The sequence below is a fragment of the Azolla caroliniana genome, unplaced genomic scaffold (genome assembly GCF_043228905.1).
Source record: "Azolla caroliniana isolate FFs.n. ecotype wild unplaced genomic scaffold, voAzoCaro1.0.p SCAF_1, whole genome shotgun sequence".
Lineage (NCBI taxonomy): Eukaryota > Viridiplantae > Streptophyta > Polypodiopsida > Salviniales > Salviniaceae > Azolla > Azolla caroliniana.
This window is the reverse complement of record NW_028230436.1, coordinates 4,080,805-4,104,492: the sequence shown is the minus strand read 5'-3', so window position 1 is coordinate 4,104,492 and position 23,688 is coordinate 4,080,805. Positions and strand designations below refer to the sequence as shown.

At 37.1% G+C, this 23,688-nt stretch overlaps 3 protein-coding genes across 6 annotated transcripts; 2 read left to right on the top strand and 1 right to left on the bottom strand.

Moving 5' to 3' along the window:
- The first annotated feature begins 1,834 nt into the window (after window positions 1–1,834).
- On the top strand, window positions 1,835–9,798 carry LOC147868450 (mechanosensitive ion channel protein 10-like). Of its 3 annotated transcripts, none has more exons than XM_087319333.1 (11): window positions 1,835–2,204; window positions 3,396–3,487; window positions 3,860–4,915; window positions 5,747–5,920; window positions 6,005–6,343; window positions 6,437–6,577; window positions 6,712–6,954; window positions 7,043–7,258; window positions 8,436–8,467; window positions 8,549–8,825; window positions 9,334–9,546. In XM_087319333.1, exons 3-11 carry the CDS (start codon window positions 4,007–4,009, stop codon window positions 9,469–9,471), a joined length of 2,469 nt encoding a protein of 822 aa, XP_087175459.1. In that variant the 5' UTR covers window positions 1,835–2,204; window positions 3,396–3,487; window positions 3,860–4,006; the 3' UTR covers window positions 9,472–9,546. The 3 variants fall into 3 exon arrangements, with proteins under 3 accessions (XP_087175459.1, XP_087175463.1, XP_087175466.1); XM_087319337.1 differs by lacking the exon at window positions 1,835–2,204 and adding an exon at window positions 9,607–9,798 and having other exon boundaries at window positions 2,379–3,487; window positions 9,334–9,482; XM_087319340.1 differs by lacking the exons at window positions 1,835–2,204; window positions 7,043–7,258 and having other exon boundaries at window positions 2,379–3,487.
- Window positions 9,799–10,924: 1,126 nt separating this feature from the next.
- Window positions 10,925–13,569, bottom strand: CYB-1 (cytochrome B561-1). The gene is made up of 4 exons (XM_087319326.1): window positions 13,144–13,569; window positions 12,353–12,401; window positions 12,069–12,268; window positions 10,925–11,456 (listed from the first exon to the last, which is right to left on the bottom strand). Exons 1-4 carry the CDS (start codon window positions 13,450–13,452, stop codon window positions 11,154–11,156), a joined length of 861 nt encoding a protein of 286 aa, XP_087175452.1. The 5' UTR covers window positions 13,453–13,569; the 3' UTR covers window positions 10,925–11,153.
- A 3,868-nt stretch (window positions 13,570–17,437) lies between these two features.
- On the top strand, window positions 17,438–23,309 carry RTE1 (protein REVERSION-TO-ETHYLENE SENSITIVITY-like protein (DUF778)). 2 transcript variants are annotated; one of them, XM_087319319.1, is made up of 4 exons: window positions 17,438–17,498; window positions 21,209–21,267; window positions 21,402–21,777; window positions 22,828–23,309. In XM_087319319.1, the coding sequence occupies exons 3-4, from the start codon at window positions 21,493–21,495 to the stop codon at window positions 23,251–23,253; spliced, it is 711 nt and encodes a 236-aa protein (XP_087175445.1). In that variant the 5' UTR covers window positions 17,438–17,498; window positions 21,209–21,267; window positions 21,402–21,492; the 3' UTR covers window positions 23,254–23,309. The 2 variants fall into 2 exon arrangements, with proteins under 2 accessions (XP_087175445.1, XP_087175438.1); XM_087319312.1 differs by lacking the exon at window positions 17,438–17,498 and having other exon boundaries at window positions 19,947–21,267.
- Window positions 23,310–23,688: the final 379 nt, after the last annotated feature.

Sequence of the window (23,688 nt, the reverse complement as noted above, 5' to 3'; positions counted from 1 at the left end):
CTTCTTCTTCTTCTTCTTCTTTGTCTTCTTACACATTGTAAGATGTGCACAATCAAAACAAAGAGTCTTCCCTTTTCCTTCATGCTCGAGCAACAACAATGAACATTGTATCGTCTCAACAAGAAGGGAGGCACGTAATAGTTGTCACGGGGCAATCTCTTGGACTAACTTGATTTACAATCACCGATAGACTTAAGAAAAGGCCATTGCTATACATATTGTGTGAGGACCATGTCAATATGCATACAATATACGATAGTTTTGGGTGCTCATACAATACAATACAATACATTTTATCTGTGACACATAGAGAGGGAGAGAGAGACACACACACACACACACGTGTGGTCTTTTGAATTTGTGCTGCTGAGACGAGATTTCACGAGTTATAACCAAAAAATTGGAACGAACCTCTCTGCATCTAAAAACCGGGAAATTTAACGCTCCCCTCTCTTGCCTTCTTTTCATCCCTTTTGATTCTCTGCGATCGCCGGTCTCCACCAGGTACTTATAAAAATCAGCACAGACTGCTTCCTCTGTTGTCCTTTTGATCCGATTTTTTTGGACGTTCATCAGACAACCATCCCGTCTCTGCCTCTCTCAATTGACCCAAAAAACTGATCTTTATTTCATGTGCTCAGCACTGGTTTTATTCAATCAGTGCTCGCATTTTTTTAAATCATTCTGGGTATGTATATTAGTGTCAGGAAATATGCTTTCCCAAGGCCAAGAATTTGCTCATGGATTTCGAAATGTATATGACGGCACCAAAATTACATGATCGTGTATATGTTGCGCTTGTCTGCATGTCTTGGAAGTAGGTTTCATGCATACGTTGATCATAAATAAGCAGTCGGTTTTATGCATATGTATTTTTGTGCAGAAACACGGACGGAAGCCCATATACAAATGCACACGTACTTGGAGACCTTCAAAATCTACCTATGTCTGAGAAGATATAGAGGAGCATCTATGTGGATTCTTCTATGGACATTTCTTGTCTCAAGACCTATAGAGTGACATTTTGGTTCCTTTGCTATCATCATTTTTCATGGTGGGAGTTTCACCTTACGTAGATGTCCCTTACCCCTCCAAAAAACAAAATTTCTTGTAGCTAACTAATTACACAACATTGGAAAAACACGCCCTCATTTTGTAAGACACCAGTTAAGTTTGTGGACTTGTGAAACAGGAGCAACCCAAAAAGATAAATAAAGCAATAAGGAAAAAGCATGTGTAGCTCAGATCTGGATTTATGCATTGCGTTATTACTGAATAGTATGATAGACATGGTTTACCTGGAGATTTACCATACGTTGATGATGACGAATGAATGAAAGGGGAGACAAAGAAAAAGGTAAAAACCAGCCCCGATTAAAGGGCCACTGCAGGCGGCTGTAGGTTGTTTTTTCCATTGGGAGATGGGCTGGTTGCCATTTGCCGCTCCTCAGTAACCAGAGGCTGGCATGTTGTCTCGTTTGATATCTGGCTGGGATGTTTCTGGCAGGACTTGACATCGATTTTATGCTGGGGATTGGGATTTTGCATCTAGGATGCCAGCCCCTCTAGCCTTTGGGCATGCTTGAACTGTAGATAAAATTTTCTTGTTCGAGATAGTAAAATGTCTTTCTTTATGCACCATAGCATCTGAAGCTATTTGTCTATGAGAGTCAAAGTTAGATTCTATTTTGGTTAGATGAGAAAGTCTGTCAAACACTGGCAAGGGCAAGTGGCAATCGGAGTTTGGCTGAAGGAATGGGTGCTAAAAGCCAATATTTAATAGTATCTGAAGTTCTACGAGAGTCAAACTTTGAATATACTTTCGTTAGTCAAAACACATGCAAGGTGTAGCTAGTGGCAAGCAGAGTTTGGCCTGAGCAATTGGGGGCTAAGACAATATTTAATATTTTGCATCTTTAGAAGGTCAAGAACATTAAACTTGTGACATATATATAATGCATTTGGTTTGAATGTCCATATTTCTAGGAATGTGAATGGTGCCATATATCGAGACAGAAAGTGCCTTAGATTATGTGTGTGAACATTTTCTTCCAGGTGGTATTAAAATGATAATGAACACCTCAACATTGTTCATAAATCCTCTCATTCCTCACTATTAGTTTTGTCAAACTTAGCATAAAGATATGCATGGAGGAAGATACAGATGGAGGGTGCAGAAGTCAAAATTTGTACCCTAAGAAAATGTAAGAATTGGTTTGTAAATTCGTGAAGACATAGACTAGTACTTACAAAATATTGTGATTATTCCTTTGAAAGATTTTTAATCCCTTAAAATAGAAGATTACAACAATTATCAAGGACTAGAAAGATTGCTGTAGGAATACTTGAAGCAAATGGATAAGGTAATGGGTTGTAATGTGAGTGACTACATTTTGAATTGAAATCACATTGAGGAATTTCCACATAGCTAGCTAGAAGGACCATCGGTTTATTGCAATTCAGAAAGTTCTGTTATCCAAATTGGAACTCTCCAACCTAATTCTTCAAGAGCTTAACTGGTCAACAAGCTATACTAGTGTCTATGATTGGCCCACCACGTTTGCTGACCTTGATGGGGTAGTAATATTCTTATTTGTAGTTTTTGTTTAGCAAGATACGTCCGGGCGATGTCCAAATACACTGCAATACATCCCCAATTGATTGTGCATCTTCCTTGTGGAATTGACATGTATCATTGTTGGGTGATTCACCTCCTAGGAATCATTTTAATCTTGTTATCCATGAGCTAGCATCAATCACTCTAAGGTCTTCAAACTGAAGTTTGTTGTCATCAGACTTGATATGGAACTCAGTTATTCCATACTGGTTATTGAGGGTGTTTTTAGTTTATGCTGCTCTCTTCATGAACTGATTGTCACATTCATTGGTTAGCAAGGGTATGCAGTACTAAAGCCAGATCCATGACTCTTCTCTCAAAGCTGAGTGAAATTGGCTAATCAAACAGTCCTTGTGCGACAGGAAGCTACATATGAGCTACTGGAACTGAGAAACATAAACCAAAATTGAAAGTGGTCCTGTTGGCACACTCTTTTTCTGTCTTTTTCTAAAAGAAAAAGCTGGATATTAACTGTACAAAATTGGGTCAGAATTGCGGAGTAATTGAATCTCAATATAGTATAATACCAATACAATCAAGTGCTTTAGGCAGACCATTTCAGTCTGGATGCTGGAATATGGCTTCAATTCTGGAGTTCTTATCTTTATATTCTATTAGCTGAATTGGGTGTTATTGAAAGCAACATTATGGCCCAAATTTCTGGGTTTCTAAAGCAGAAATAGCTCATGGAACATAAAAAAAGGGATCGATTGCAAGATGCTGTTTTGAGTTTAAGAGTCAATCGTTGAGGGATTTCGAAGATAATCGTGTGTTGTAGTGGTTCCAGGATGCGTGGAAAGATGCTCTTGGTTTTCATGCTTTGATATGGTCAGGAGATGCACTTGTGGGGATTTTGAAGAGAAAACAGAGGTATGTTCTTTTGTCATCTTCGTTATTTGCATTAGAAGGTTTTTAGGGAGAGGCAAATATATTGACGAGTTTTCTAAATATGTATAGACATTTTGTGTTTGTGCTGAATAATGTTGTTGTGTGTCACTAATGAATAAGGGTATAACCTCTCAAAAATGAAGACTTTACAGAATATACCAAAAATCAATTTTCTTATCTTGCATTGTGCAAATATTATTGCATGATGCAATCATGAATATAAGGCTTATTAAAGCTCCTTCATCAGGTTGACATTTTTATCAAATTCCACATTAGTTCTTATAAGGAATATCCTGGAAGATAATCATACTGCTTTGAATTTCCATTAACAAGCTGCAGGTGCACTGTTTGCAGGTTTCATGCAGTTGTGGGTAAATAATATTTGAAATGATCGAGACGTTTTCAACATTTGTGCACAGATATAATTGAAGTTTTCTGCTACTGCATTTTGTTTTCCCTCGTATTGAGAAAGACTTTGCTGCACATTATGTGAAGTAAACAATGTCAACAACCAGCACACAGAATTTGAAGGGTGCAAGTAATGAAGAGAAGAATGAAATCCCAAGAGAAAATGGAGCCTTTGTGGGTCTTGATATAGGTTTCCCAGAAGAACCAGTTCCGTTGATGGATGTTTCAGAGTCTTCTGAAAAGATTGAATTTGTATGCAGTGTTACTGAGAAGAAACCAGAGTTTGCTGAAGTGGGACCTACTCTAACGTCTTCTGAGCGGGACTTGGTCTCAAATTCTGATGATTTGTCTGATAATCTACAAAACAGCGTGACTAAGGATCCATCACAAAAAAGAGCCCTTACACTTGATTTCAAGCAGAAAATAGCAGAAAACCAAGATGATGACTTCTCAAGTGATAGCGATGGCAATGAACAAGAGTTCCCATCACTGCTCAGGAGAATGTCGATGGCACCCAGTCGGGCAAAAACACGATTTCATGATGCACCACATCACACACAAGCTATACATCGCCAGCTCACACATTGCAGATCATCTTTTCTTAAGAAAACAACCTCTTTGGATATGTTGAAGGAGCAGCAGCATTTGAGGCGAGGAGATGGAGGAAACTCAAGTGTTTGCTCTCGAACTCCAGAGGAAAATGAAAATGATTCAGAGTCCAATGTAATGTCAGATGATGTTGATGATCCATCATCAGAAGAAGATGGTGATTTTCTAGATGATGATGTTATTCCAGCCTCAAAAAAGAGGAAACAACAAGGGATTAAGTGGTCTACATATTTTCAGCTTATTATTCTCATATTCTTGATAGTTTTTTTAGTCTGTTCTTATAAAATTGAGGTCTTGAAAGATGCAACTTTCTTGGACCTCCATTTGTGGCGTTGGGATTCTCTTACTCTTGTTGTTTTCTGTGGTCGCCTTCTCTCAGACTGGTTTGTTAAGGTTAGCTGTTTTCAGAATCTCCCAAATCATAAAATTTTATTGATCTTATGCATTTGAAGCTGTTTAAACAACATGAATTGCCTGCACAGTCCAGTTGCATGTATACAAGATAATTAAACAGTATCCTTACAAGTCTTTCTGCATCTACAGATAATCTACTTAGCCAATTATTCCCTGTCACAAGCTTCTGGATCCATGAATAGTTGCATTTATGCACTATAGCTCAAAATGGGTTCACCACCCTACTATAAATTATCTCCTCGCTCTTGATCATAGTTGTAGAATACTTAGCATTCAATATGTGTAGAATACGTATGCTATATATTCTAAAGGTATTCTACCCATTTTTTAAAAATACTTAGAGTACGTATGGTACAGATAAAATACATTAAATAAGTGTAGAATACATTAAATACATCTTAAATTTTAAAATTATTATTATTATTTTAAATTGATGGAAACTTTTAAATACTTGTCAAATACATAGAATAGTTCAGCGTATTCAGAGTTATGGATGTAAATATTTTATTCTTGGAAACATCACCCTGATTATTTCCAAGATGTTTTGTCAACTTTGAGAGACCTTGCACTCGTCAAGCATGTCTGCTAGAGTGATTAGAGGGATTCATCATAACACGAACTTAGGAGAGCAAGTTTCTTTAGTCCTTGAGAGAGAAATAGATTAGGAGGCTCTGTTCACCTGTCTCATAATTACGGTATATTTAAGAAAATCCAACTCTGGAATTGGACTGTTTTTTGGTATCATCATAAACTATTTTTGGAATTGATGAATCCAACTCACAGATTTAAGTTTATTTATTCTTCATGAAGCTGCTAGAAATGTTGATTAAAAGACACTATATGTTGAAGAAGAGAGTGCTCTACTTTGTATATGGGCTAAGACAATCTGTGAAGAACTGTATATGGCTCGCATTAGTTCTTGCTGTTTGGGAGAGCATCTTCGAAGGAATTGAAGGCAATTTACTTGTTTATATCTTAACAAAGGTATCTGAAACCCTGCAAATCTGAAAGCTCCGAGCTCTAAATTCTTTTCATCTTTGTCATTAACTAATCTCAAATGTTACACAGATTCTTTTTTGTATATTCACGGCTTCAGTCTCTTGGATGTTCAAAGTTCTAGCTGTAAAAGTTGCAGCGAGCACCTTTCATCGGAAAGTGTATTTTGAGAGGATGCAAGAATGTATATTCAATCAATATCTCCTAGAGGTATTGTCTGGACCCCCAAGGACGGGAGATACTGGATGCAGTAATGATAGACAGTCCGCAGACTTGGAAAACAAAAAAGGCATGCATAAAGCAGGGGGAAAACAGTCAACCAGTACTCCATCTATGCAAAGAACACGGAGATTCTCCCGTAATATTGAGTTACCTTTTGAGCAAAGCAAGATTCAAGAGCTAACTTCAGATGTATGATTGTTGTTCCTAATTTAATTGTTGCCAACTCTCTGTTAAAGATTTCCTATATTTTGAGAATGATGAACATATTATTGGATATTGTAGACTGTTTCTGTCTGGACCGTCAAAAATTTAATGAAGACTATACGAAAGGCAAACATATCAACATACTCTTCGATCATATCACATGAAAAAATTGAGGGAGAAATCGACAGTGAGGGGCAGGCAAAAGCCGCAGCAAAACAGGTTCAAACTTGTTCTTTCTGCATATCAATGATTCAGAATCGTTGAGATGAGTATCCATGTTGAACTTGGTTATATCTTATTTACCTTTTACTGAAAAGAAAATAATGCATGATGTTCAATGTCTACTATTCCAGATTTTTTATAATATGGCCAGGCCTGGTCAGAAGTCTCTCACAATAAAGGATTTCCTATATTTTCTTCCTGAGGATCAAGCAATGAGAGCATTCCAACTCTTTGAAGTTACAGAAGCTGGTGAAATAACAAAGAAAGCCCTTGCCAAGTGGGTGATATCAGTTTATAAGGAACATCGTGCTTTGTCTCTGACATTAAATGATAACAGAACTGTTGTTGCGAAACTTCACAAAGTGCTTACTGTCGTAAGTTAGATTGATTATATTGAAGCTATAAGTTAATGGAGTTTTAAGTTCTCAAAGAATATCATCTCATGCCTTGTTTTGACACCAGGTCCTGTGTGCAGCGTTGGTCATTGTTTTTCTTCTTATTTTTGGCATCGAGACGTCAAAACTATTGCTCTTTTTCTCTTCATTTTTCATTCCATCTGTATTTATTTTTGGAAATTCTGCAAGGACTACATTTGAAGCCCTCCTATTTCTTTTCGTTGTACACCCATTTGATGTGGGTGATAGAGTTGTAATTGATGGACAACGTATGATTGTTGAGGTATTTAATGATTTTTTCTCAAAGTAATTGGCATGCTTACTATGTGTGGATTGCATTTGGCATAGTTTATTTGTACACAACTAAAAGTTTGACATGCAGTTGACTCATATAATAATATAATGCATCAGCTGAGGCTAGAGAGGAGCCTAGTCAATGCAGATGACTCATATAATAATATAATGCAGTTAACATATGTATTTCCACTACATGTAATGTTATCTTCCTAGTCAATTCCAGGATATATCACCAGATAGTGATCTTGTTATAGTAGAAGTAAAGGTAAGGATGTTAGGGTGGTGGTGTTTGGAGGATGGAGTCAACTTGTGTATCTAGGATTAAATTAAAATTATGAGTTTCTTTATACTGACGGACACATTTCAGGATATAGCAGTTTGAAAGAAGGAATCATATGACTGGATTTGAATTCCTTGGGGTCAGAATGGCATGCTTGGAGTTGAAAACAATATGCACCCTTTCCTCAAGGAAAGCATCCCAGGCTTATAGGGATTTTGTTCTGTGAATATGCTTTGATAGCAGCCCTAATGATAGCCAAGGATGTTTGCTGCCAATTGTAGGCATTTCTTTTAAGATAATCTATCGACCATCCATTCAGGGGAATACTGCATTGGAAAACAATATAATCCTCATATACACATTATAAAGAAGATGGGCTACTCAGAAAGCCATTGGGTGGATAAGATATAGGAAATTTGGGATTGCAAATGAGGATAATGGAAAACTGGAAGTCCTGCTTGCTGTTCATGATTCTTGGTGGTGATCACCTCCACTTCAAAGGTTTTAGCATGCATGTGAACTGAGTTGATTCACACTTGAACTATGGATACTTTCAGTGGGCTCATCTTGGACTGCTCAAATGATTCCAACGTTTTCTCAATTTTGGGATAGTACTACGGTAACAGCTCATAGTATCTTCCTGCTCATGTTTGATGAACTGTTGTGGAACATTCTATCTTTAGTACTGGCATGGAAATTTGAGACCTGGTACTTAAATCATGTAGGTGGTGTATTTGAAACATGTTTCTGCAAGTGTAGCTTATGAATATTTTCTGTACCTATTACACATGTGCACTGCGCGTCAATTATGTTTTCTTGTTTGCCATGTTGTGGATTAACAATCATATCCTCAATATCTGAAGTTGCTTGTGTTCTGCTGCAGGAGATGCATATCCTCAATACTGTCTTCCTGGGGTAAGCTTGCCATCACTTGTGACTGCAATAATGATGGTACTTTTTTTTATGGCTCTTAATTTTGATTTTTCTTGCATTCAGGCCTACAAATGACAAGATATATTTTCCTAATGCTGTTCTTGGTCAAAAATGGATAGTAAATTACAATAGAAGTCCAGATCAGGGTGATTCAATTGATTTTCAGATAAATATGAAAACTCCAGTTAAAAAATTAGGAATACTGAAGGAGAGAATCCAGCAATACCTTGAAAGCTTGCCACAATTTTGGTATCCTGAATTTCGTATTATGTGTGATAAAATTCATGACTGCAACAAGATGAACCTGATGATCTGGCTAAGACATCGAATAAACTATCAGGTTTTCAATTTTTTAGACCTGAGATGTATTTTGTGTTTATTTTTTAAAGACAAAAGAATCTTCATATTAATTTATGCTGACTAGCATGTTTTCAGTAGAAACATTTCTTCACGCAATGGTGTATTTAGCCTTAAGTTTTCAGAGGTTTTGGATGGGGAGGTTTGTAGCCTTGAGTGCCGATCCATTGTGTAGTTGTCGTGGTCCACTATATAAAATGTCAGCACTCTGTATCTTGCACCCACTAACATTCCATGAAATAATATATGCGGTTAGAGAAATTCAGTCTGGATTATACCATTCCCTCTATATATTTGTTACACTATTTATAATGATGCTTTACCAGACTGAAGTGCATAGCTAATGCACTTTTCTTTTATTGTTTTCTTCTGGTTGAAGCATATCATGACCCTGGAAGTCACTTATTTGTAGTAGCGTTTTCTCATATTGAGATTTCTGGCTTATAATACACAAACAGTTCTGACTCGCAAATGCATGCAAATTTTATCAGGACATCTGTGAGAGATATCAAAGAAGAAGCAATTTGCTGCTGCATTTGAAACAGCAATTAGAGGATCTCGGTATAGGATATCAACTTCCAAGCCAAGAGATCAGTGTGAAAGGAATTCCTATGATGAACATGTTGTGACATAGTATCATGTAAGGCGTAATCTTGTGAGGATCCTTATGTTTTGTTTAATGACAAAAAGTACTTTCCAGTTCATACCCTTTCCAGACTGCATTCTGTATCCAGCAAGAATCTAATGACTGCCTCATATGACAGAAAATTGGAATACGAGGGGGTGGTTTTTATGTAGAGTTGGGATTGGAGCCTACGTCATTTCTTTTTGTTTTATTGTTTAGGGGTCCAATAGAACACAAACCTTGAAGAATCAGCCAACACTTCTGCAGGGTATGAAATCATATTTCCATTTTATCTTTTATACATCAATCATCTATGAAGATTTTGCAATCTATGAAATATGAATAGTGCACATTGATTGTTCTTGAATATGTACTATTATGTTGAATGTTGATATTGTACATATGCCTAAAAATCAAATTTGATATAGAAATTGCAATCATGTAGAAATTTGATATTGTAAGTAGGCTTATCAAATTGGACATATTTTTATTGTAGAATCTCAACCTCGTGTAGTAAGGCTCATTTTCACACATCTTGCTATAAACATGCTTGGCATACATCTTGACATACTCTAAACTGTCTTGATTCAGGCAAATATCTAGGAAATTTGCTTCTTTCCATTAGTTTTTAAAATTGATAATTCCTTTATTGCGGAATAATAGCTTGTGATGTTACTTTATAAGTTCTTATTATAATTGAGAAATAATAGCTTCTAATTACATTTGGGAATGATAGCTTTTGCAAGATGTAAGGTGTACGTTGTTGCATGATATTTGGTGGAGGCATCAAAACAACCTTCATCATGTATATATGTGCTACTGCTTCCCCCTCATCTTACATCAAAATATGTACTCCACTGCTAGAGTGCAATTGGCTTATAGAGTTGATTGTGACTCCACATCTAAATCATCATTGATAATACTAGCTTAGAGAAACAAGCTTCTGAATGTTGGTAGAAGTGGTGGTTTAGGTAAATGTCCAAACCCTTCATAGTTGTTTTAGCCATAGGTCTTCAACTTTCACATACACTGGTTAAAATGTCCCCCAAAGCCCTTCCTAGTTACAATTACAACACTTTCTCTTTGACAATGTGTTACAAACTAAACTGATTTAAATAGACAATCACATTCTATCTCACATCCATCAGCCACATACAATAGAGCACTTCTGCATCATAGATAATTTAATATAATAACTCTAACTCAACCTTCTATGAATTTGAGCTTAGTGGAAACCTTCTGAAATGACGAGAATGAATTTTTAAGGACAGGCTTAAAACATTCGTGATGACCAAGACTTCTCACTACATTCCTTGGCAGAAACCGAAGAGAAAATCCCACTAAATCTACAATGGTGTATGTGATCAAAGGTGTCTCAAACAAGAGTGAAAATATACAGTTGATATGCAAAGCTATTGTTTGAAAATTGAATTGGTAAACTGCATTTGTTACTTGGAGATCAAATTTCATGGATGTAATCAACTCTCTTTGGCAAGTTAAAACCGCCAGTAATTCTATACAATGCCTTTAGATAAAATAGGCAAACAATGCGAATCTAGCAAACCCAAGTACCTCGGTCCTTGCCCACCAATTCCAGCAAAAAACTTGATAAATATACAGATGACTCAGCAGTAAATGGTTTTTCTGTCAATTACTCAATAATAGGAGTTACATCACTTCATGCAATTAATCAAGATTCCTTATCGGCTCTCCTTTTGTGGTCTTTGGCACTACGGTGACCAAAATGACAACCAGACCATAAACAACCAAAAGCAATGCAGTACTGTTCACAAACATTGCTTCCAAGCTGTATCTTTCAATCACCTTATTTACGATTAAAAATGTCATCTTTTCAAGAAATCCTGTTTCTGCTGTTATCAGTGCCATAGAATAGGTTGAAAGGCCCATGAATACATGCCATGGCAGCATAGCAGCTCGTACTTTTCCAATAGCCCCCGGATACCAATATACAAAATATGCCGAAATCCACTGGAAAATAAATCAATCTAGAATGTCAAATTCTCAACTATTCAAGACAACAAGAGTTCTCTGAAGTGTTACTGTTCAGTGTTTACCCCACAAGGAAAAATACTTCTATTTGAGAAAATAGGCCTTCTAGTCCAAAATTAACCATCAAGAACCTCGTCAGATGATCCGCAACTAGGTTGCTAAGGTCATAGCTAATACAAGTTAAAATAATACCCTTCTGGTACAAACAAAACTATCATATTCTGTCACATGGATAGTTCCTTTGTCTACCTTCCCATGCATGCCACAATGATGCTCATCATGCCCCTTTAAGAAATGTATCCTTGTAGATTTGCTGCACCAATGTTCTCCATAGAAAGCCATATTCAACCCATTCCCTAAAGGACACGTCACTCTCACATGTCTTGTGTGTGTCCATGCGTGGCAAAACAAGTAAGAGGAACCTCAACGTACGGGAAGAGTATGCACTGACACTCCTATACATTTACTGGGTCCAATCTAATGATGAACCACAAATTCACCGCCACAAAAGTAAGAAGGAGCCGTCATATTCATTACGGATAAATAAGCAGGTTTTTCAATTTTGCATGTTTTTCAGCCAAGCATGCATACCTGGAGACTAAACAGAACAATAGTCATTATTCCAAGCCATGAATGCAAACTGTACAGATTGTCGATTCCCTTTGCATTATGAAACTTAAAAGCCGCCCATATCCCCAAAATGGCCATGACAAAGGCCAAAGCTTGAATTGTGAGGTGAACTCCTTTCTTGTAGGATTTTGTACCATGTACACCCTTAAAAACTAGAATTGCTGCAACAAGTAGTATTCTTCCTCAACATAACCAGACTCGAATGGATGGTAAACTAAAATTTGATAATAATTAAGCAATTTTACCTTCACTTGTAAGGACAATGTAGCCAATCAGCATCAAAACTGGATGAACCTGAAATGGTGCCCAGCACATTACACTCTTTATTCAACATTATTATCTCTTTATTCGATATTAAATTGTCAAAAAAATTACATATTGTCCACTGCAATACAATATCAGAACCACCTAGAGGACCCTCTTTCATTCAATTCCATGATAGCCCAATTTCATGCATCAAGTCCATCACACCACCTGAAGGATGCTTCTTTCTTTATCGTCGACCACATTGTAAGCCATATAAAATGCTCTCTTTTATTCAACTTCATATATTATACAATTTCCACCATCTTACACGTCCTCTGAAGGACCCTCTTTTAATCAACTTCGTGCTTGTCTACCACATTGTAAGCCAACTTAAAGTTCCTCTCTTATTAAACTTTGCGATTATGTACCACATTGCAAGCCAATTGAAATACCTTTTTTATCCAAATTTATGATTGCATACCACATTGCATGTCACCTGGAGGTTCCTTTATTGTTCAATTTCATCATAAGCCAAATGCACACATGTGAACATACACACACGTCCATAAGATACATTAAAATAATAATAATAATATGTACATAGAACTATAGATACATGCTGAAATCAAAACATACAACCATACATCCAATATTCAAATCCTATGTACATACATCCCAAAATTAAACTATATTTGCATACATCCTAAAATGAAATTGTACATACATACAGTCAGATTTTGGCAGAGAAGATCTATTTGCTTATTCAAATAGACACGAATTTGGGTTTTACATTGAAGACGAGATCAGCGGCCTGATTTAGAGCGAGGGCAGGGGTGGAAGCCATGAAAGGGAGGCCTCCTCTGAAACGAAAGATCCAGGCCAGAACAAACACGGAGCAAGCGAGGCCTAGGCAGTGGGCCAAGACGAGCATCATGTCATGAGACTCAAAGGACCATACGCGATCGGGTCCTTTCGATTTCGTGGCCATGCCGAGGTTCATGGTCGAAGAAGAAGAAGAAGAAGAAGAAGACGGGTATGACGTTGGTGATGGTGATGAATTCTGAGACTGGACATGAATCCTGCTCAGATTTGAGCGCATGATTTCTACGGAGCGAGGAAAGGAAAAAAAGAAACACTCTCTGACTCGGTCTCTCTGTTCCGGATTCGTGCTTCTGCGTGTCTGTCTTCTGTGAGGCAGGGTAGCAATAATGAGAAAATGTTAACAATAAATAATTAATGATAATTAAGGAAGGATTAATAAATAATTAATGAAATGAAGAGATGTATAACACTATGACGAAGGTTTCACCAAATTCTCACACATACCCCTCCCCAACTTTCTGAAATTCCCAACACTTACCCCTTTCGTTTCTTTGGTTTCCTGAAATAGAACTACCTTGTCTTCTTCTCGATTGAGTCAAGAGAGAGAGAGAGTAATGGTGGAGCATGCATGTGATTACTCTCACTTTGTTCTTTCTTAAATGCTTGATGATTAATGATGATACCGCCCGAGTACAATGCCTTGATCAAATCAAAACTGCTTCTTTAATTTTGATGCACCCGAGAGCCTTGACAAGACCGATGTAATTGTTATATCAAATTAATCAATTAAGATAAAGCCAATTGAAGAAATGTAACGGGATCTAATTTATTGATTATGATGCAACCTTATCAGATTCCTATGACCCACTTAGAGCGATATAGTTACAGTAGACTAACTTACGAGGAAACCTTCTTTTGTTAAACGATATATTCCCTTGGTATCTTTGTTATTGGTTAGCATTGCTAAGTGTCTTCTATCTCACGAGCATGCCAAGAGATGAGGAAAAGTATTATGGTGGCAATAACCAAATTCTCTATTTTAGCTTTTGTTGAAATAATTAAGTGTGGAAGTATGCTAAGTGCCTCATGGGTTTGCCACCACAAATATAGTTATTTAACTAGAGAGACTGACCAAACATATTCTCTATATGGACTAGGATGGAGCTTCCCAAGTGGATGTCTCCCTTGCTCTCACACTCTCTATCTCTCATATAAGCATTGCCGCGCACTACACATCACACATAATAAAAACTTCGACCTTATGTTCATAATTTAAACTGTAAGCCCTTCGTACTAGTTCGTACATGCACTCCTCATTACTCTATTTTCTTAGGCCATGTACCCTCAATGGGGAAATCTCCTTTTCCACTTACTATTGGAATTGCATGCAATTACTTCCATGCATTATTGTTCTCGACCTCCTATTTCTTTGACACCTTGTGTTCTTAATGCTATTGGCATGTGCTTCCAAATAGTTCACTTATATATTGAAAATAGCGAGATGCACATGCGATGCATTTAACCTTTTAAGCAACGCGGTGACAAGTTGCATGATCAGTTCAACCTAGCCTATCATAATGTCCCTAACGCATTAAAGTTTTTATATGTATAATGGCTACTAGCTAGGCTAATTCTAAATCATTTGTTGGTAGTCGTGAAAGCACATGGACCATTTTGGGAGCAGTGAACTTCGGAGAAGGTTGTCCCCGACACTTAACACCTCAATGAACATCTTTACGCTAATTTCAATAATAAAACATTTTCCTTAAAAAATTTTATTGTTTTATTATGTGTTTTGGCCCTCATATTTTTTATGAGAAATAAGAAAGGAAGCAATAAGCGCTAACTACATATGAACATGTCTAGCTCGTTTATAGGTGAACACACACATTAGATTGTTCATTTGCCCTTGCAGTTTGCCACACATTTAAACCCTTTATGATGTAGTCTTGCAACAGTGCCTTGTGAAAATAAAATGACATCAAGCAATCAGATAAAAGCTATAAGAATCAGACATATTAAAATGTGGCGCATATTCATTGTTGAAAGTTGAAACCCATTGAACACTCCATTCCCCTATATACATCATTTACCTTCATAACATTAGACTAATAAATTATATTTTAAAATAGATAAGTCTTTAAGTTTTACCTCATAAACGGTTAAATTTAATTAGTGTTTTTGAATTTTGAAGGAATTTTTTACTTTCTTGCATTGACAACAAGTTAGACATTGGAAGGTGCCAATTAGTTAAACATGATTTCTAACATGGACTCAAAGACGAATACCAAATGAAACTGTGAAACCTTCCTTCTCAAATTAAGTTATTATAGTATGGCGGTTCATTAATTGCAAATGCCATTTAAGTCCAACCCAAACGACTTGCAATTGCTATTTGATTTGCATATATCTCCATATTCATACATGAACATCAATAAAACTTTTTACATGAGATGCAATTTTGGTTCAAAACATTCTCTATGAGCCGTTATTTGTTTACGTAATTGAATGTACCATGATGATATAATGACTATTGATAATATAGGGGTTAATTTTTAATCTTGAGTTCCATGGGCGACGACTTTGTGGACACCTATTTTGCCACAAACCTAATGCAAGTGGAACAAACCAATTACTGTTAGATTGGTTTGATCACCAATGCATTACTCTTGTAACTTTCTCCCTAACAACATGGTCTTGGAATCATGCTCAATTCCAATTTAGTTCATTTTGATTTGACATTCGTTGAAGGATCTCAAGGAGCAAAGGTGAAAATGTCATACAATAAATAAATGTGCAATAAAAAGATTACATAAAATAAAATCTAAATTGTTGACTTTAGAATGCATATTTCAAATTTAGTATTGTGGGTGCCATATTAATTACAATGGTGACATAATTGCTTTACTGCATCGGAATCATGACTTCACAATTGTTGGGTACATAAACTTCAAATGAGAACACCTAAATGTGGAAAACTTTGACTTGGTGATCACTTTATTTCGAGCATCAAACTTTCAAAGCATCATAAAGTAGCAAGCAATGTACCCTAGTATTTTAAGACCTAAACAATCTTTTGACTACACGTTCACTTAATTTGAACAATCAAAGCATCACGGAGCGAGATTTGACACGCATTATATACAATGTCCTTCATTAAAGGGTGGCTTAGCTTAATGGTATGACTTGCATGCAAATGACATTTGTATATTTTCTACATAGATTATAGAAAGTCAGTCCCTTGGAGAGACAAATGCTAGATGAAAATTATATTTATAGAGTCATAATATGACTCAAAGATTTTGAAATCAAGTATGGCTACATTATTGAATTGGTGTGGTAACCTATAGAAAACGTTGATGCATGTTGAATTGTTGTTCCATCTAACCATGATCAATCAAAGACAAAAAAGCTTGATTTACAAGTGCAATCTAGTGACCACGCATACCATTTATAATTAAACAAGACAACATATGTACTAATGACTTCCATTGTAGTGATTGTTATAATTAGATTCAATTTCACTAAATTAAGATTCACAGATGTAACACATGAAGGAAGACCTTACAATCATAATCACATGTAACAATGCACCAACTATAAAAGCAAACAAGTCGACAACATCATCAAAGCATGTACATATATATTATAAATTTTGCAAACATGCACCATATACATTGAAACTCTTCTCCATAATGCAAGGCCACAAAACGCCACACATGCTCACATTATTCGTCGTAAAGGGGCTTAATCAAAACAAAGGTTTATTTGGATTGTATCAATTATGCAAAGAGTTATTCGAGTGAATCACTCATTCTAAGAAGCAGACATGTATTTTTGGTTATGACAACGACAGTAGGAGTGTGTCACGAGGGCATGGTGAATGGTATGGGTGCATAGATTCAAAGTCTTAGAAGAGAGATGAGGGGAGGCTGGAATTGTGATGGGCGACAGAGGATACACACAATCTCACAACCACACGACACGATTTGCTCGGTGGCCACGACACAAAAAGAACAAAACCAGAGGACCCTCCCGAGAAACAAAGACAAAGACAAAGACAGAGAAACTTCATTTGAAATGAGAGTTGATGATTCTTCCGAGGTGTTAAGTGACACACGGCTGAGAGATGCTTCCGTGTGAACGCGGACAAAAGCCGAGATTCTCCCGTGTGAACACGGACAATGGGCTTAAGATACTTCTTCAGTGTGAACTCCGACAGGCTCGTCACGAAAATGTGAAGAACCTTCCCTTTCCATGATTTCGACGACAGAAAAGAGAAATCTCTGCACAGACCCAAAAAAAACGATCACACTCTGAGAGGTAAATCCTTCTTTTTCTCTTCTCCTATAGATTCCTATTCCTTGTGCATTCTGTTCTGCTTCATCTTCAAATTCTTCCGAAAAGGAGATGTTTTTCCATAGCTTCCAATCCCGAAAAAAACAAAAACAAACAATGTCTTCTCCCCTTTCTCTTCTACTGCAATCGATTGATTGATCTTCGAGAAGGGCTGACAATGAGCAAAAAAATCTCCATTTTTACAATCTTTTTGCATCCCCTTTAAAAACGTTTGGAGATATTGAGTTTTAGGATCATCACCTGATGTGATCAGGATTAACAAAAGAACATTTCTTGATTTCCTGTTAAAAAATTGTCTCATGAGAGGACTAAATATTCACTCGTAGAGTTCAGTTATATAATGCATGGATACACATTCCTGTCCTATGCTTTGCTGCATTAGATCATGATCTAAGAAGAGATCAACGAACAGAAGATTGTCCATCTAAGAAGAAATCATTATCTACGAATATTGTCATTGAAAGAGGACATCATTATCTAGAAAGATTCTGTCTCCACATATTATGTCTTACATCCCTCCTCAAGTATATGTAGTATGAAAGTGGTTCGTGATAGCATCCTTTTCAGCTCTCTATGCTTTGAACCTCTGTTAAGAGGAGCATCCCAACAGGGCAAATGGTAAAAAGTGAAGGAAATCGTTTCAAAGAATTCAGAACTAAAATGGAAACTTTAAACTATTTCTTTTCATAGTTATACAGGCAAAAATATTTTTGTGAATCGTGTGTTCAGCCTTGATGTTCTCAAGTTCATGCTTGATCCTCTCATCCTCTCTGTGTGATCCTGCTGTTGAGACCAAACTCCTCGTCAAATGCCTCATTCTTTTAGTTTTGTGTTTCCTGCTTTTGGGAAGGCATGTTTGTTCCGAATGCCCAATTTTGTTCTATTGTCTCAGTTAAGTATTACAAGATCAAGCCTTTTCTTTTAGTACCTCGATTTCTCCTTTGAATGTTTGTCTATTCTTCTTCGAGGGAATACATGCACGTGCCCAAAGCTTTAAATTGTTCTAACCGCCATATTCTACAGTGTCAACATTTTCTATGGTCTCCTAGGGATTGGCAATGGGTGTAGATTGTTGTTGAGATGGTCTACCTTGTGTTCCATTTCATCGAATGGGACTGACCCTATTTGCCAAAAATATCTCTGTTTTCTTTTTGCAAATGTAAAAGAATAAAGCTAGTTAGGGAAGAAGGGTGAAAACTAATGCCAAACTTTACAACGTTAAGGGATGCCTATTAGACAAAGAGGTGGGCACCTGATTGGTTGGATGGTTGGGCTGTCATGCTCTCAAGGATCTATCTTTTGCTACCCTAATGGGACATATTGTGGAGGTATCCCTTTTTAGCAGGGGATTCTCCTTTCCCACCCTCAAACTTAGTGCACGTCATTCTTGCCATTGTTCTTTACACTCTGTATCTGAATTTCATACAGCAGGATTTTAATCATATCCTGGTGATACCTCTCCTATTGCCCTTCTTGAATTGCCTACCCATTCCTATAATCTGATTTTTAGGGTTTATTTCACTGCTTCCGTCTTCTATTTCTTCATCCCTCCCTGTGTAATTTTGCTCATACTGAATTCAGATTATCACTTGATTGGATCGCAATCCCATGATATTTTTGAGGTTTCATTTCAGGATTTGTTTATATAGGGATATGTTATTGGTAAAACCATTGATTTCAAACAATTTATATTCAAGATCATTGCATTTGGAACAGTGGCAGTTCAGCATGCTCAAGATAGAGGATAGCATATTGCTATTCCACTTTTGGATTTTGAGAAGGCATACAATTGAATGAATTGCGATTTCCTGGGGCATTGTGCTAAGAACGAGATTCCCCAGCTATAGTTTGCTGACGTTTTTGGGCTTTACAATACAGCATCTATTGCACTTACAATTTAGAGCTATGTCAAGCACCAGTTCCCTTAACAAGATGTATTCCACAGGTCTCACCAGAAGCACCATATCTCTTCTTTTCTATGCGAAGGCTATGTCCATCCATACAAGATAAAGTTGCCAGCTGACCGTGAGTTACATGACTTGGAATTTGCAGATTTTACCATGCGTTATGTTTCTTACTACCTGGTGGCTTTGGATAAAACCAATGTCTCTTTACATAACTATGGTCATGCAAATGGAAGTTGCATCTTTTGGACAATCTTTTGCATTTTTCATTTCTGTGCACTCCGCTATCACTTATTGTGCTATAGCTGGCCTTATCTGTATAGTACACCTGGCCGGGCAGCTAGTTACTTTGGATTGCAGGTTTGTATTGATGTCTCACATTCCATACAGATTCAGACAGCGATTCAGTCTATCCAAGAGAGACTAGATCGTTCACCGTCTTCCATGATTTTAATTCCGGCAGGCTTTATTACCTATGGCATGGTACATCTCTGGCTGGATGTTGCATATGAGGTAGTACAATAGAAAAATAAACTGTCTGCCCATTGAGGTATATATAGTTGTGTATGAATGGCTCTGAAGATTCTCCAGCAAAATTGACTTCTATTATTATGATTATTCCTATGCACATGTCAGTCTGCACCAGGGTTGCTAAATCATCCTGGATCGCGAGATGCGTAGTAGAACACTTCCACCAAGATTGTGGGACGCACCTCTTATCTTGTCCTTTTTCACCCTTCATGCACTCAATTTTACAGACTTTGGCCCTAATTCACAGAAATCTCATTTATTACAAATGTCATCTCCTCCTTATGAGGGTAGGGAGATGGTATAGGCCCACTGATTTTGTTCTTGTCTATTCTCCCTTAGAAGATTTTGCCGGTTTTACCTATGGATGGGTGGGTAAGGTGCAAGTCGAAAGGTTTGGCTTTGCTTGCTGTCTAAGATGCGGTCCAGCCATCCATCCTCAGTAGAATAGATAGACGATGCACTCTCATACTTGCTGCAAACTTTTGTTTGCGGGATAACCGGCACTCATTTGGGCTGACCATAGTGTGCCTGTACAAGTCAGTGCTCTGATCTGAAACCCAATCAATGCAATGGAACACATTTGACAATGTAAATATTTTGGGTATGTGGTGTTCGTGCTCTGTAATATCTCATTGTTGTTGCAGTCACAGCTACAGATTCTGGTTTCCTGCCTTCAGTGATCAGTGCCTCCGTTTCTAAATGCACGGGAATTGGTCCTGTTTCATTAGCTGCATAGTGCATCCCACACATGACATCTTCCACATTGTTATATGGATTTATGAAAGGCCTTTAACTTTTTTGGTGGTTTGTGTTCAAAAAGCTTACAGCAGGCTATGCTCACATTCCTAGGCGTTGTAGGCTGTAGCCAGGGGATCATACAAGTTCCTTTCACTTAATTATCTCTATAAGAATGTATAACTTTCGGATTCTTGTTAGATATTAATTTGTTATAAAATAACAATGGGATATAGTTTTGCAAATCACTATTTAATTTTAAAAATTGTATGAATATTCAGTGGGTCTGGGTATTGCTCAATTTATAAGTTTATTATTTGATGATCAGAATGTGTCTCAGACTCCAATGCTTGTACAATCCGGATTGAAAAAGTTCTTTTATTAGACAGTATGACTAGTTCTTATATTAGATAATATGATTTTTGAGGCCAACTATAGAAAAATCTTCAAATGAGATAGTGCACAAGGAGGACTGATGAGCAGGTTGTTCAAATAAATGTGTAGGGATTCTGATGTTAAGCCCAAGGAGTTTATGTGCTATTTGCTCAAGGTCAAACCCTAAGGTATGTTGATAATAAATGGAATGGTTCTATCGCTATCATAAATCAAAAGTCTGGATAATTTAGTATTTGTTCATCCGTGATAAAAGAGAGAAATTCTAAACTATCTAGTTTTGTTTTTTGTATGATTCTTGCAGGTTAGGACATTTGCTTAGAGTATAGAAAGGGACCTTAGAGGAGCTTGATATACAGGACACCCACACCCTAACTTAATATCATTCTTCAAGGATGAATGAGCTTAATGATGAGGAGTCTCTGATTGGCGTGAAAGTGCCTAGAACATCGAGAGAAGAAGAGGAATCTTCTACTATTGATACTATTACTGCCCGCTTTCCTCTCTGTGTTGTGTGGACTCCTTTGCCAATTATTTCATGGCTTGCTCCCTTTGTTGGTCATGTGGGCATATGCCGTCAAGATGGGGTTATCTTGGATTTTGCTGGACCATACTTTGTTAATGTGGATAATTTTGCATTTGGTGCTGTTGCAAGATATGTGCAACTGAGAAGAGAACAAGTAAGCTTACCATGCCATATTATAATGCGTGATGCATTCAAACTAGAGGGGGATGTGTACATGCAACTCAAGTTGTTTTCCCTGAAGTTTTATTTGAGAATAGATCTTATTACAAAATATGGGCACCTCAATCATTGTTCATGGCTGTGCGGAGGCATATATATACTTTTGGACCCTATGCTCATGTATGTTTCTATTCTCACGGATTGCTGTTGGTACATCCCTTGACATCTAGAACCTTAGTTGGAAGAAAGATAATGAGTCCAATAATTAGGAATCCAAGCAATCATTTTATCATTAGTGATTGGTAACATGACTATTCTTGGTTTCTTGTCCTTCGAAATAATGATACAGAATGGGAACCCGTGACAATGGATTGTCTGTACATTGCGGGTTCTTGTTCTAAATAAGGGTGAGCCTGTATTTGTTCTATGGTTCCATGTCTACCCCTTCAGTTTTTTATGCGAATTTGGCGTGTTCAAGTCATATGTGCAGTTTGAAATCATAGCGAGACCCCATCATCTCGTGCATTCACATAGTTTGATATATTCTTCCAGGCATAGATTATCATAGTCAAGTAGAAGGGATATAGGTCCATTAGCTCAGTGAACAGTCATTTGGTCGTCCACAATCTGGACACTGGTGTAGAAGTAAGCTGAAGGTTAACTGTTATAAGTAGAGGCACAACTTAATTGTGCTCTTTGATACTATCAATTTGGAGAGCTCCCTTTCTTGTATCAAGAGTATGACGCTCTCTTACAAGATCCACTGTCATCTCCCAATGTATGTATGACAGTGTCTAAACACCTTTTTCCTCTGTACGAGGATCTTTTCCTCATCATACATGAGATATTGGTTGACCTAGTGTCAGCTGATGGGCCTCAGCTCAGGAGCAATTGGTTGGGTGGATAGTCATATCTAATCCGACCTCCCTTCTCTTATTAGATTCTTAATCATTCCATGTTAACTAGTTGATTAGGACCGTTGGATTCTTAAATATTTGCTTCGATCATACCTTTTGATCCAAGCTTGATGTGTTTGTTTTTGCAGTGCTGTTTACCACATTACTTATCAGACCACACATGTGCATCAGGGTTTGATCATGCTCAATGTGGCACAGTTCAGAGTTGGGATGATGGAATCCGAACCACAATGCAGCAGTTCCAACATACATCTTATAATCTATTTACATGTAACTGCCATTCATTTGTCGCCAGCTGCCTCAATAAACTTGCTTACAAAGGCTCAATCAAATGGAATATTATCTCAATTGTGTTATTGGTCCTCATCAAAGGACAGTGGGTTAGTAAGGCAGCTATAATAAGGTCATTTGCACCATTTTTACTGGTTATCTTCTTGGGTTATTACATGGTGGGGTGGCCTTTCTTCACTGGCTGGGCAGTGTTCAATTTTCTTTTGATTGGTTGGTTTCTATTGGGAACTTATCTTTTACCAAAACTACTATTTCAATGTTGAGACTGGTTAATGTGCCTTCCTTTCTTGTTCTATGAGAATGTTCGTGGGTTTTATGATGAGCTGGTTCCTACTTCAAAGATATTTTCATATGCACATATGATTAGAAGTATATATAAGTTCTTATCCCAAAAATATATGCGAAGGATCTGTGGAGGTGTGATACTTCAGGGAATTCTATTAAAAGATTATACCTTGTTCAGGCGCAAAGTGAAGGAATGTAAATGTTATAAACAGACGAACATAAGCCCAAAGCTATAGTAATCAGTATTGCTTTGCTGCTTATTTTTGAAACATTTCAAATGCTTTATATATGGTAAAGCAACAAATGCTACAGGCAAAGTTTTTTTTGCCCCCCATGATTAATGAGAAACTGCGGACTGACATATTTTAGCAAAAGATTATATAAATGAGAGATGTTCATAAAATGGACATCAT

Coding starts and splice junctions, on each gene's coding strand:
- LOC147868450 (XM_087319337.1), top strand. CDS start 4,007: ATGTCAACAACCAGCACACAGAATTTGAAGGGTGCAAGTAATGAAGAG. Junction 6,955..7,042: donor TTCACAAAGTGCTTACTGTC/GTAAGTTAGATT, acceptor TTTTGACACCAG/GTCCTGTGTGCAGCGTTGGT. Junction 7,259..8,435: donor GACAACGTATGATTGTTGAG/GTATTTAATGAT, acceptor GTTCTGCTGCAG/GAGATGCATATCCTCAATAC.
- CYB-1 (XM_087319326.1), bottom strand. CDS start 13,452: ATGCGCTCAAATCTGAGCAGGATTCATGTCCAGTCTCAGAATTCATCA. Junction 12,402..13,143: donor CCGCTGATCTCGTCTTCAAT/GTAAAACCCAAA, acceptor GCACCATTTCAG/GTTCATCCAGTTTTGATGCT. Junction 11,457..12,068: donor TTGTTCTGTTTAGTCTCCAG/GTATGCATGCTT, acceptor TTTATTTTCCAG/TGGATTTCGGCATATTTTGT.
- RTE1 (XM_087319319.1), top strand. CDS start 21,493: ATGAATGAGCTTAATGATGAGGAGTCTCTGATTGGCGTGAAAGTGCCT. Junction 21,778..22,827: donor TGCAACTGAGAAGAGAACAA/GTAAGCTTACCA, acceptor TTGTTTTTGCAG/TGCTGTTTACCACATTACTT.